General features: G+C 42.5%; 1 protein-coding gene across 1 annotated transcript in view; it reads right to left on the reverse strand.

Moving 5' to 3' along the window:
• KIF13B (kinesin family member 13B) overlaps positions 1-14,370 on the reverse strand; it is a 427,996-nt gene that overhangs the window by 78,206 nt on the left and 335,420 nt on the right. Inside the window, exons 29-32 of the mRNA XM_030198710.1 lie at positions 10,632-10,687; positions 9,622-9,746; positions 6,975-7,151; positions 2,973-3,065 (exon numbers count right to left, since the gene is read on the reverse strand). Of these exons, the coding sequence (XP_030054570.1) occupies positions 2,973-3,065; positions 6,975-7,151; positions 9,622-9,746; positions 10,632-10,687 (451 nt within the window). The remainder of the gene's footprint in view (positions 1-2,972; positions 3,066-6,974; positions 7,152-9,621; positions 9,747-10,631; positions 10,688-14,370) is intronic.

Genomic DNA, 14,370 nt, shown 5'->3' on the forward strand with positions numbered 1-14,370 from the left:
CCACTGTCTATCTTGTCCCCCACCATCCAGCATTGTCTTCCTTACCCCATTCCATACAATCATTACCCTCATCCAACACTGACCCTATCAGGGTTATTTTCTAAAGAGAAGGACGCCCATCTTTCGACATAAATCGGAAGATGGGCGTCCTTCTTCCAGGGTCGCCCAAATTGGCATAATTGAAAGCCAATTTTGGGCGTCCCCAACTGCTTTCCATCGCAGGGATGACCAAAGTTCCCGGGGGCGTGTTGGAGGCGTAGCGAAGGCGGGACTTGGGCGTGCCTAAAACATGGGCGTCCTCGACCCATAATCGAAAAAAGAAGGGCGTCCTTGATGAGCCCTTGGATGACTTTACTTGGTCCTTTTTTTGTTACGACCAAGCCACGAAAAGGTGCCCGAACTGACCAGATGACCATCGGAGGGAATCGGGCATGACCTCCTCTTACTTCCCCAGTGGTCACTAACTCCCTCCCACCCTCAAAAATATTTTTCAAAATATTTTTGGCAGCATCTATGCCAGCCTCATGTCATACTCAGGTACATCGCAGCAGTATGCAGGTCTCTGCATTTCAGGCAGGTGGACCCAGGCCCATGCCCCCCTACCTGTTACACTTGTGGTGGTAAATGTGAGCCCTCCAAAACCCACCAGAAATCTACTGTACCCACATCTAGGTGCCCCCCTTCACCCTTAAGGGCTATGGTAGTGGTGTACAGTTGTGGGTAGTAGATTTTGGGGGGCTCAGCACACAAGGTAAGGGAGCTATGTACTTGGGAGCTTTTTCTGAAGTCCACTGCAGTGTCCCCATGTGCTGTGCTGTCCTGGCCTGTCAGGGGGACCAGTGCAGTACAAATGCTGGCTCCTCCCACGACCAAAGGGCTTGCATTTGGTCGTTTCTGAGATGGGCGTCCTTAGTTTCCATTATCGCCGAAAATCAGAAATGACCAAGTCTAGGGACGACCTAAATGTCAAGATTTGGGCATCCCCAACCATATTATCGAAACGAAAGATAGATGCCCATTTTGTTTCGATAATACGGGTTTCCCCGCCCCTTCGCCGGAATGTCCTGCAAGGACATCCTCAGGAAAATTTGGGCGCCCCTTTCAATTATGCCCCTCTATGTCTCCCCCATTTCTTTCTCCTCCCTCTATCTCTCCTCCCTCACCAGTCACCATCCAACATTGCACACTCTCTCTTTTCACCCCTCTGTTTCACCCCATTCCATCATCTCGCCTCTTTCTTTCCTTCCTCTGTTCCCCACCTCCAGTATCACCCCATCTCTCTCTTTTTCCTCCCCACCACCAGGACACTCGCTCTCTCGTGGGCACCTCGACCTTTGAGCTTCTCCACCCTGCAGCCCATCTGCTCAATCCTTTGCTCACCTGCATGCTCAATCCGCTGCCTCCCTCCCTGCTCGTTGACTGACAATAAAGAGACTGCGTGAGAAATTCTAGAACTGTGAGCGGCTCTCCCGGTCCTGCTCCCTACAATGTAACTTCCTGTTTGGGGAGGACTGAAAGAGGCAGCCGTGGTACGAGCAGCTCTATAGCCTGCAAGTGGTTTCTCTTTATTTAAGGTCACTGAGTCACGGAGGTAGCGAGTCATGCGGGCGGGGTAAGCAAAGATGTGAGCGAGTGGGCGAGGAGTTCCTGTCCCGAATTCGAGGAGGCAGTGACCTGGCATGGCAAACGAGCAAGTACTGACAGGGAGGAGGCAGTGGAAGGTCTTGGTTGGGCTGAGGAGGCTTAGCCTCCCCAAGCCTCTTAAATGGGGCACCTATGACTACAAGAATTGTGTCCTCCAGTGAGATGTCTCCACAGCACTGTCGTCATTTCCTGCTGGATTTGGTTTGAACACAGCAGCAGAATCAGTGTCTGACGTGTGAATGATTACTATTTGTCAATTAAATTGTAACTGACAAACAATCCCAAATATCATGCCACTCCGAATTTCTCCAAGCCTAGCAGTATAAAAAACAACTCAAATGCTCCAAAAGGGTAACAGTAGTCATGAAAGAGTGAGAACCACTGACATAAACCTCTAAACACAAAGCTAACATCCTATATAATAATTCTCACCTCCAACGTTCTGACTTGCTGCCTGGGACCGTGGCTCATTTCGAGTTGGTCTGCTAGGCTCCGCAGATCAGGCTGACATCACCGTAGCCATTATAATGTCAACTTCAGATCCCGGGGGGGGGGGGGAGGGGAACATGCCTCACAGCTGATCCATGTCCAGAGGAGGGTCGCTGGACATGGGTGGCTTGAGGGGGGCAGGGGAGAGAGGAAGGTCGCTGGACATGGGTGGCTGGAGGGGGGGGCAGGGGAGAGAGGAGGGTCACTGGACATGGGTGGTTGGAGGGGGGCAGGGGAGAGAGAGGAGGGTCGCTGGACATGGGTAGCTGCAGGGGGGGCAGGGGGTCGCTGGACATGGGTGGCTGCGGGGGGGGGGGGGCAGGGGGTCGCTGGACATGGGTGGCTGCAGTGGGCGCAGGGGGAGAGGAGGGTCGCTGGACATGAGTGGCTGCAGGGGAGCCGAGGAAAACCTTGCTAGCGCCCATTTCATTTGTGTCAGAAACAGGCCTTTTTTACTAGTCGTAAATAAAAGCAAATAAAGAACTGCATGACCCATCCAGTCTGTCCAACAATCCAATAGTATTATTACAACATCTTATTTGTTGTAATAGACTTTACAATGTCTTCCCCTCCCCCACTGAGATATACCAGATCAGCATCCATAGCATACGATATGAATATGGTATAAAAAAACATATGGATAATTGATCTTGATCCATCCTTGCCAGTTTCAAGGCTCAGACCATTAAAAAGAGTCTGACCTGTGCTTGCCCTACTCTCCCAACTACAGGAGTTACTGTTGAAACCCACTCCAGCCCAAGCTGATCAAAAACTTGAGGATTTCAGTGCAATCCTAATAAATAAATATATCAATCCTAATAAATAAATAAATTACTCACTTCTGGGATATTAGAAACTATTTCAATAGTAGCTCCACAGCCAATAATAGTGCTTCGGTGGGACATTCGTTTAAAGATACTCTGAGCAAGACCCTAAAGGAAACAAAGAAAAGAATATCACAAATTGAATATTCCTTTGTTGGTTATGTACTGTAAATTATCCTTTTAATTAATAATATTTTCAAAGACCTCCAAACACAAAGCCCTATCCACTGTGTACTACGAAAGCTCTTTTAAGAATTATAAATTAATAACATGCACTGGCATATCATTAAGCACCAGAATATGGATGACATTTGACTGGCAGTGGAATCTAGTGGTTAAGTATGAAGCAGAGAAAGTGTGAATCCTACCTCCATTAACCACTGAATGACACTTTCCACTATCAGGATAGCACTATACAACAAACAGTGGGAGAATTAAAAAACCCCAAAACAAATAGAAAAGAAACACCCTTGTTCATATAGTTACAGAACAAGGCAGTAATAAGATTTATTTATTTTAAAATAGATAAAGGCTGCTATGCCAGCACCAACCCTGAGAATGGAATACAGAGCAGAGTTTTAGCTTTTTACTCAAGGAAGGAACTACGAAAAAGTGATTGTGGTCTGGTGTTTCTTAGCCCTACTATTCAGGATTCCACATATCTAACCATTAGAGACAATCTGTGTCTAGTCTGGTCTGGAAATACTAGCACTGGATGAATGCAAGTTGGGGGTGGGAAATCCAATATGACAGTTGGGCTGTGATAGCATCCTGTGTGGCCTGTGAGCTGTTTATTTTGATAGTGAAATATTTCCTTTTCTCTCTGAGTTCTTTACCTCATGGAGAAATATAAAAGGGAAGATCAAATCTCCCTTAGTTGTTGGGCTCTATAGACTAACATGAGAAAATTCAGACCAAAGTCCATTGAGCCCAGCATCCTCATCTGACAGAAGCCAGTCTGGCTTACAAGTACCAGAGAAATCCCCAAAAGTAGATCTATTTGTTTCTAGTGCTGTCTTTACAGTTGCTTCCTTTGGATAAAAGTCTCAAAAGATACTGGAAGGGAAAGATGGCCACTGTATCAACAGTCCCACTATTTTGCTAGCTATGAAATGACTATCTGACAAGCAGATGAAGAGTCCATCACACTAGATGCAGTAAGGTCAAGTGTCCTTCAGGACTACGAAGCGAGTCTAGGGGGAGCTTCAGATGATCCGAGTTAACTTGGAGACATCTTGTGGACTGCTGTACTGGCATAGGAGTCTTGTCAGTCTGAGCCAAGATCTCACCATTGTTCTACTACAAGAAGTTTGATCATGAAGGGGAAGCTAGCTTCCTCAGTAGTAGTCTTGGACACATCAGCAAGGCTTAATTTTGAAATTACTAGGGAAGCAATTATAAGGTTAGGAAAGTTCTTCTCTGGACAGATTTTGCATGTATCTCAACAGCTTCAGGTATTCATAGCTAATTCTGACAACCAACAGGCTGAAATTTCTTAGCTTAAGAGGCATACTAATAACCTTGAGCAGAGATGGCATCCACCTATCAAAGAAGGTGCAAAGTCTTCTGCAGCAGACTAGCTAACCTACTGAAGAGGGCTTTCAACTAGGATCATCGGAGATGGATGATCAAAACCTCAAAGTAAGTAAAAGTAAATAAAAAACTTTAAATACCTTGACAGAAATGTGTGTGTGTGTGTGTGGTGGTGGTGGTGGGGGGGGGGGGTAAAGGGGGCAACATCTAGAAATCAGTATATACTAAAACCCATAGTAAGGGAAATAAGGTTCTGCATCTAAAGGTTATGATGAAGGTGACGGCGTGGATTTAGTTGAGGTCATGAAGATGTGGTTCACAGAGAACCATGACTTGGATACAGTTATACCAAGCTACAATCTATTCAGGAAGGGCAGGGTAATAAGGAGGAGAAATGGTGTTATACATCAAAAATAACTTTAAAGCAACAAAATTACAGGACTTACAAAGTAAGTAGGTGGCTATGGGTTAGTCTGGAAAGAGGGAATTGAACATCTATTTAAAGTGGGTGTGAAATACAGACCTCTTTCACAAGCAAAAGAAGTGAACAGAGATTTAGTTTTAGACATTCATAATATTCATACGAAAAGAGAATTATTACGCATTGGTTATGTCAATATACAGGATGTTGATTAGGACATCTCTGTTGCAATGTCATCTAGAAGTAGGGAGATCCTGTGCTCTCTAATTGGAGAGCTGTTTCAGCACCTGGCAATGGAACCCAAGTGAGGGGGGCCTTACTGGACCTGGTGCTTACAAATGGAAGAATGTTTCTGAAGTTACAGTGGGTGATCATCTACCACCTACTCATCACCAGATGATGTACTACAATATTAAGACACTTGTGGAGAAGGTCCATTAAAAAGTGAGGGTCCTAGACTCCAGGAAAACAAACTTTGTTAATAAGGGGGAATACCTCAAGGAGTTGTTTGCTGGATGAGAACATGTGGGGGAAGTAGAAAAGCAGTGGTCAAAACTGAAAGGAGATATTTTAAGGGCAACACATGTCTGTTAGGAAAGTAAATAAAGGTAAGCAGAAAAGTTCTCAAAAGTAGTAGCTGGAAAGCTAAGGAATGAAACTTTATAAACCACAAGAGATCACAAAAGAGGAAGACAAACAATAATTGGAGAATGAAAGAAAGCTGGAAAAGCAATCAGGGGAGCAAAAATGCAAATGGAAAAAAATAATGAATAGAGTAAAATATGGGGACACTTTTTTTTTTTAAATGTTAGCGATAGAAGACATGCAAAAGTGGAACTTCTCAGACTCAATGGTGAAGACGGGAGGTAATATATAAAGGTGAGGAGGGTAAAGTAGATTTGCTCAACAAAACACAGTTAGGAATGGAAGCAAGGTAGACTTCGATTTCCAAAAGATTGGCTCATTAGGAACTAGCAAAACAAAATAAAGGTGATGGGGCCAAATGGGTTACATCTCAGGACACTGAAGGAACTTAAGGCCTGGTGTGGTGGCTCAGGCATCTGACTTTTTCAATTCTTCTTTAAAATAGGGAGTGGTCCTGGAGGACTGGTGAGATGTGGTTGGGAACTACAGGCTGCTTAGTCTGATCTCTGGCGAGTACATTATTGTAAATGCTACAAAAACAGAGGATAGTGTAGTTTCTGAAATCCAATGGTTTGCAGGATCTGGTTTTAATAAAGGCAGGTCTTGTCAGATGAACTTGATTAATTTCTTTGACTGGGTGACCAGAATGTTGTATGACGGTGAGAATTACAAGCAGCAAAGCACTGATACAGCTCCACACAGGTGACTTATAAATACGTAAGCTAAGCGTCCTTGGTATGGGCCCTGAAGTGACTGATGCAATTAAGTCACCCATGCCAAGTTCTGGAAGACTGCTTTTAGTGAGAAAGCCATATACATAAGACACTCACCCAAGAAGTGACATACATGTTACTTATGCCTTAGGATTGCACAATGCATTGAAAAGCTGCCTGGATCAAAAATGCATCAGAGGCCACTTGAACAGCAGGGTGCTTGGAAAAATGCCCCCTCTGAGTCCCTGAAGCAGAACAATGAAAACCACTATCCCATGTTGGGCCAGAGAAGCAACATGAGGTATTTATCAAGCTAAGTAATAACAATAAAACAAAAGTTGCATCTAAAAATCTGAAATATGTTTAGGACTGGACCTATAATTATACTGATTGAATTAAGCAAGGTTAACAGAGCATTTCTCAGGATGGCTCTGTATATGATGGTCCATCAAATAACTCTGCTGATAACCTTGACAGCAGTTTGAAGAAAGGGTGAGGTTTTCATTTGCATGGATCAAAAATGTTATAACTATTAATTATCTTATCTTCTTTTGTATCCTTACTTTTTCAAATGAAAAAAACAGAAACCCAAGAATGATTTACAGAAGGAAATCAGTATCAAGTATCACAAAACACTTCTACTCAATGTAGAATCAACTGGATATCCTCCATATTACCACCTCAAGGATGAAGGTTGTATAATACCTGTCTGCCGTGGACATTGACACAGATTCGCTTGCGCAGAACAAGCTGCATTTCTGCTGGATGACTGAGATGCACAGTCACTCTCACAATCAAATAAACTCGTTCATCTGCCCCTGAACCCTTGCTAAGCTGAATGCAGTTGTGGACAGTGGAGTCCCAGGAGGCTTCTATTTTAACCTGTGCAAAAAAGAAATCAAGATTATTTTTTTTTCTAGTTAGCAGAGAAAATAGGTAACCCTAATGAACAAAGTACCACAATCAGGCTTATTTTCGAAAGTGATCGCCGGCCATTTCCTGACATAAATCGGGAGATGGCTGGCGATCTCTCAAAAGCGCGAAAACGGTATAATCGAACGCGGCTTTTTTGACAGCATCGCTGCTTTCCCATTGCCTCGCCGGCTAAAGTTCAAGGGGGCATGTCGGTGGCTTAGCGAAGGCGGGACATGGGTGGGCATGGGCGTGGCTACCAGATGGCCGGCTTTCACGGATAATGGAGAAAAAAAAAAGCGGCGTTAATCAGTATTTCACCGGGTTTACTTGGTCATTTTATTTTCACGACCAAGCCTCAAAAAGGTGCCCCAACTGACCAGATGACCACTGGAGGGAATGGGGATGACATCCCCGTAGTCCCCCAGTGGTCACCAACCCCCTCTCACACTAAAAAAAAAATAAAAATAAAAACCTTTTTTGCCAGCCTGTATGCCAACCTGAAATGTCATACCCAGTTCCCTGACAGCAGTATGCAAGTCCCTGGAGCAGTTTTTAATGGGTGCAGTGCAGTTCAGGCAGGCAGACCCAGGTCCATGCCCCCCCCACCCTGTTACACTTGTGCTGCTAAATGTTGAGCCCTCCAACCCCCCCCCCCCCCAAAACCCACTGTACCCACATCTAATGCAGAAATTCACCGCGGCATGCTCAAAGTAATGAGCATGCAAATTAATGCCACATTAAAATCACAGCATTATTTAGCTGCTCAGTACTCTGCACTAACTTATTGGCTCAGCACTGACAGAAAGGTTGACATTTGGAGGAAAAAAAATAAATAAAAGCATGCAACCCCAACCCAAATAAAAAAGAAAAAAACAACTAATAACAGCCCCCGGAACCTCCACCTCAGCACCAAAAAAGGGCCCAAGTGGTCCATGATCCCCTGACCCCAACCCCCGACCAAACTAAAACAAAAATCTGGTGATCCAGTGGGACCCCCTGGCCCCCCCACCTATGGCGGGCTCGCTCCCTGACTTAGGCTATCTGGCGGTCTAATGCCCACGTCTCTTCTGTACCTTCAAAATTGGAATCAGGAGTGATGCCCACTCGCTCCTGCTTCTAAGGCCACCATCTTGAAAATAACAGTGACCCGCCCAGCACAGTTCATCCTGGGATGCACTGGGAAAGGCCTAGCTACTATGCACTGCACTGGGTGCCACCATTTTCAAAATGGCAGCCTTATAAGCAGTCAGCAGTGGTGAAACTAATTAAGAAAAGGCTAGATGATGTATAAAACACACAAATTTGTTCCAAACATCCAAAGAGACATAAATCGTGTTTCGGTCACAACAGCCTGCTTCAGGAGTCTTATAAATGGATGTCTTCTGACAGTTTATTCCTCACATCTAGCATGAATGGTAAATAAACCTTTCAAAGTAAACTCACAATTTCTCAAACAGAAGTCACTGTTTGAGAAATTACGAGTGCCGAGCGCAAATTCTGTAATGATGTCTGGGCATCCAGACTCCATTCTAGAATGGAGTGTAAGTCGGCATTTGTGCAGCAACATTTAGGCACTATCACTTATGCCATGTAAAAGGCAGGCATAAATGTTAGCATGTAAATGTTGCACTTCAGTGTGTAATTTATGGTATTCTATAAGTTATATGCCTATGTGGGACCCACCCATCGGTACGTCCCTCTTGCAGTTGTTCTCTAGGGGCTAGATTTTATATATGGCGCCTAGAAAATCCGCACAGAAAACATTTCCGCCTAAGCATATTCTATAAGGTGTGCTTATATTTAAGCACAGTATATAGAATACGCTTGATATCCTAGCACCTAAAATTATGCATCGCCATTTACACCAATGAAAACATGGCGTACATGGGCCATATTCTATAACTAAGTGTGTAAATTTGGGAATGCCCAAGAAACGCCCATAACCATGCCTCATTTTGCCTGTGTACATTAGAATTTAGGAACAGCGTGTTCCAAATACGCTTAGCAAGTTATGCATGTATTTTCTGGGTGCATTATATAGAACTAGGGGATATGCAGGTTGCACACTAAGCTCGTAGAATACTGCTTAGTGCCCAACCAGCACTTACGAGCTAAGGGCTAGTATTCTATCATCTTAGTGCGTAAATGTCATTTACAGTTAGGCACTAAGATTACAGAACTAGGGGGATGACACTCAGGAATAATACTGCCAAGCTAACAGGGCCTACTGTTCGATGCTATTCTCATCTTTTTGTCTTATTTTACTAGAATTGTAATTGTAGTGATAGAAAGGGAGCCCTGATTCTTAAAGTAGAAATCCTTAGAAATGAAAATAGCCACATTGCATAAGAGATTCTAATAATCTCAGTCTAGGTTTCCAGGCTGTAATGAGCAGCCCCCCTCTTCAGTTCACACATTGACTTAAGCTCCTCCTCACCTCATTATCATAACATTTTACTATCTGCAGTTCAAAGAATTCGTCTTCTTCTTCCCCAGCAAGTGTAGCGTCCCATCCACCAGCTTCAGGCTCGTCAAGGTTGTCTTGGGAGCTAAAGTCATTAGCTAACAGCAGAAGAGAACAGTGCATCAGGGAAGAAAATTTTAGGTGCAATATTCAAAACTACTTATATGATCAGTATCAGGTACTGACAACATAAAAATATGCATTTTTTTTGGACAAATCAATTTATATCCAGATAAATATTTTTGACTCATAAGTTGCTACATGACCAAAATTTATCTGTATAAAGTGGTGCAAGAGTGGAAGCTGTGTGGGGGTAGGGTCAAAAGCTATAATGCTAACGGTGATAATTCTACCACTCTCCATTAACGAGTTTAAGTCCGAATACAGAAATAGCGGGAATAACTTGGTTGGATAATGTAGCTGAAAATACACATGATATCCAAAATAAATAGTCATGAGAGAGGTTTGCATGCAGTGGAGGCAGTGCATGCAAATCTCTACCATGAATATTCATTGTGGATATCTTGAAAACCTGACTGGCTGAGGTGCCTCCAGGATCAGGTTTGGGAACTACTGGTATACAGTAAAGGCCTGGGGCTTATCTTTATATGGTGGTCTCCCTGGCTGAATACTGGGCCTTAATCATTTTAAGCTTCTTTCAAAAGGATAAATAGTTTCAATTCTGTCTTATTTCTAAAGGGAACACATTCCATAATGAGGAGCACTTCAGTGACTGAAGAATGCAGATGGACCAATTCATCTCTTTAAAAGTGGGGCCTGAAAAAGCACCTTCTGTCTACCATCTTTGGCCATTTTGTGTATAGGTGCTTTTAAATATTAACCTCATGCAATATATGCAACATAATACTACAGTTTCCACAGAGCAAACAATAGTGGTAACTTAGGAAATCATAGAAAATATGAATTTAATGCAGCCACGTTGCCATTTTCTGGAGTTCTTTATATAGTTGGATACAGCTTACCATTGAGATCCAAGAATATAACAGGAATGTGAGTTTCCATGCCAGACACTGGAGTCCTATGGCACAAAAAATGCAATTCAATCACATGTGCATTAAGTGTTTGGAATGGTCAATACATGGTCAAATTACATGGAAATGCTTTTAACACAAATAGGAAATATTTTTTTCACTCAAAGAATAGTTAAGCTCTCGAACTTGTTGCTGAAGGATGTGATAATAGCAGTTAGCATATCTGTGTTTTAAAAAAAGTATGGACAAGTTCCTGGAGGAAAAGTCCATAATCTGATATTGAAATGGACATGGGAGAAGCCACTGTTTGCCTCTAAATTGGTAGCATGGAATGTTGCTACTAATTGGGTTTCTGCAAGATACTTGTGACCTGGATTGGCCACTGTTGGAAGCAGGGTACTGGGCTAGATGGACCATTGGCGACCCAGTATGGCTATTCTTATGTTCTTAAATACAGGGACACAGAGAAGGGAAATGCTGAACATGGGGAAAGACAGTGATACAAATACAGCAGATGGATGGTGAGTATGGAGAGAGATGAAATGTCAAATGGACAGGAGACCCTGACGAGTGAGTTAAGAGAAGACAGAGGGAAATAGAAAACAGAGCCTGGGGAAACATGATTTTAAAACTAAAATAACCAGAGGACAAAAGGCAGAAAAAATAATGTTATGTTTTATTTTGTAATTAGAATGTGTCAGATTTGAAATGTGTATTCTGCCAGAGCTGGTGTTATACATGGCTGGGGTACAGGGCAGAAATTTGGAAGGGGACCCCAAAGGCCACTACCTGGCTGTGCCTTCTTCAGCTTCCAGCAGGCTTACAACTCTCTCTGGCCAGGGAGCAGTTGCCCTAGTTGCACTCCCCTAACACCATCCTTGGTATGTGTGATCCCTTATATATTGCACAGTAAAGGAGGAAATGCATCTCTTTCTATTTCTTTGGTGCTTACAACATTCAAGATGTGGCTCCTTGGGATTTTGTTTTAATTATGTTTATCATTTGTGTTGTGTGTGTGTGACTGAGGTATTCTGTTAGCATGAACTGTCTATGTAGCATTTTGTTGTAATTTGGCTTGTTCAGTTTTCCCGATAGTGGAGGGGATATATGTGGAGTTTTTGTTGATTCCTGTTCTGTATTATTTTTGTGATTTATAAATGACAGTTGTACAGAATATTGTTCTTTTTTTATACTTTTATAAGAAGATTTAAATATAAAAGCATAACTGTTTCGAGGCTTGTGCGGATGGGATCCGACTGAGCTAGAGGGTACAGGGCGGGGACAGAGCTTGCGGGGACAGGGGCGAGCAAAATTTTGACCCAGTGTCATTCTCTAATGTTGGACACTGGTGCAAAAGAGGATACTTTCTCCAGAGAGAAGAAAGGGAGAGAGGCTGTGGACAGCTTGCTCTTGAGCACAAGATGGATAATTCTGTTCTGCAGGGAGAGGATCAGGGAATATCCATAAGACTAGGAGGCTGAGGAATGGACCTATAGGGTCAAAGTATGTTCTCTCGGCTGAAGTCTGAACCTAGCAGGTTTCACAGAAACGGGAGGAAATAGGTCACATGCAAGGTATGACCTATGAAAACAGAGACTGCAAGTCCTATCAGTAAGCCATTGCTAGGGTGACTTACATAATACAAATGCAAGCACAACAAATGTAAACATACACACAAACAACTGTGGCAGCAGAACAACCTCCATTCATTACCATCTTTCTGTGGAGACAAGAAATCTGGCAAGACTACTGCAACCCGGGCTCGCCAATTTGAAAGGGTCTGTTGCCAACCTGCTAGTCCAGTGGTGCTTCAAAAGAATGGCAGCTCAAGTATGTAATCTCAAGAGTTTGTGGCTGGATCAGCTCAGAGCCAGGAGCAGTATCACGAAATACTTAGACACCCTCCTGGGGTTACCCCACGGCCACTTAGAGGGTCTATCCCCAGCATAGCTCAGGTCCGCCTGCACTTGCTGCTTTGTGCTCTAGATTAAGCACCCTCTTCTCACCGACTGGGTCACAACTGCCTATGGGAGAGTCTCCTGCTCTCAAATTATTTCCAATGATTTCTAAGTTACTGGAGCCATACTCTCAGTGCTCCTCCAGTTCCTAGAAAGCACTCACAGACCCAATACAAACCACCAGGATTCTTTATCAGTCCAGACAGCAGAGGCAATAAACTTTACTGTCTTTAAAAACTGAACAATGAACAAAAAATGTGCAATCAGCAAACAATAACAGGTAAATACAGATCAATTATAACACTAACTAAACATTTGTTTACTTCCTAAAAAGTAACTGGGGGGGGGGGGGGGGGGGGAATCAGGACATATAGCTCCTCACCAGTTATCACGTATAACTGTGTTTTTACAGGGCTTTTGCAAAGAGCTTTCTCCCTCTCCACTCCCGGGATAAAACTGAAGCAACAGGCAGTAACTGGTGGGTAATTTCAAAAGCTGGTTACATCCCTGCAAGGCACTTCCTATTATCTGTGTGCTAACTAAAAAAATGAGAGGTCAGTCCTCTGTAACAGCTTTAAGCATAAACATGCACCACCAGCTTACCAAACTAGAGAAATACACTTCAAAATCAATAAAGGCAATTCTACAGAATTAAAACACATTGTTCTGTCACAGGCAACAATGAAGAGACAATGCTTCGGAGGTATGCGTGCATGTGCCTACACTCTTGCAGAGTAAAGGCCTACACTATCTTTCATGAGGATCAGCAAGACATAGCCATTGCCTATCTGGCTCAGAGAATTTTGATGGAAATTTTCTTGCCTTGTTAAAAAAAAAAAAAAAAAAAAAATATATATATATATATATATATATATATATATATATATATATATATATATATATATATATATATATATATTTTTTTTTTTTTTTAACAAGGCAAGAAAATTTCCATCAAAATTCTCTGAGCCAGATAGGCAATGGCTATGTCTTGCTGATCCTCATGAAAGATAGTGTAGGCCTTTACTCTGCAAGAGTGTAGGCACATGCACGCATACCTCCGAAGCATTGTCTCTTCATTGTTGCCATATATATATGTAGGCTTCATGTATGAAGGCCTGAGCCTGGCAAACTATTGTGTTTACCTAAGAGATGCAAAATATCTGTTATCTAAGAGTTTATTACTTCTAAAATGTGTGCAACATTTTTCATGTTCCTCCTTTCCTTCATATATAGTACAAACATTTTAATGTCATGTAATTTTCTTTCCTTAATGCTTAGAAAATGACAAGAAGCATTTGCTGACTAAACAGGCCCATTGCCTAAAACCAGAAGCATAACAGGAAAACATCAGTAGATGCATTTTTATGATTTTGCATCCTTATAAATGAATGGCCAGTGAACTAACATTTTGGTTATTTTTTTCAAAGCCAACAGTGCAGTATTCTTTACTACTGATGTAGGAACTGGGGAAGTTTAGGATTATTTTTGTCAATGAAGACAGAATGAGTTTTTAGGGTTCTATTTTCTTGACTCAGGAATCAATTACATGCATGTAAAGTGTATCATCTTATGCAATTTAAGTGCCTTTTTATCTGAAAGTTGGAATGCTAATGGTCCAGAAAACTTACCATAACCAGGAATTCTGGTATTTTTGGAAGTTAAGAAAATTACATCCTAATTTGAAACTACCAGAAGAATCAAGATAATTCAATATTAAAATTCTTAAATTTTGGCAGCCAATTTTTGTTTTAATTGGCAGGCTTTTAGAA

The sequence above is a fragment of the Microcaecilia unicolor genome, chromosome 3, assembly GCF_901765095.1.
Source record: "Microcaecilia unicolor chromosome 3, aMicUni1.1, whole genome shotgun sequence".
NCBI classification, from domain to species: Eukaryota; Metazoa; Chordata; class Amphibia; order Gymnophiona; family Siphonopidae; genus Microcaecilia; species Microcaecilia unicolor.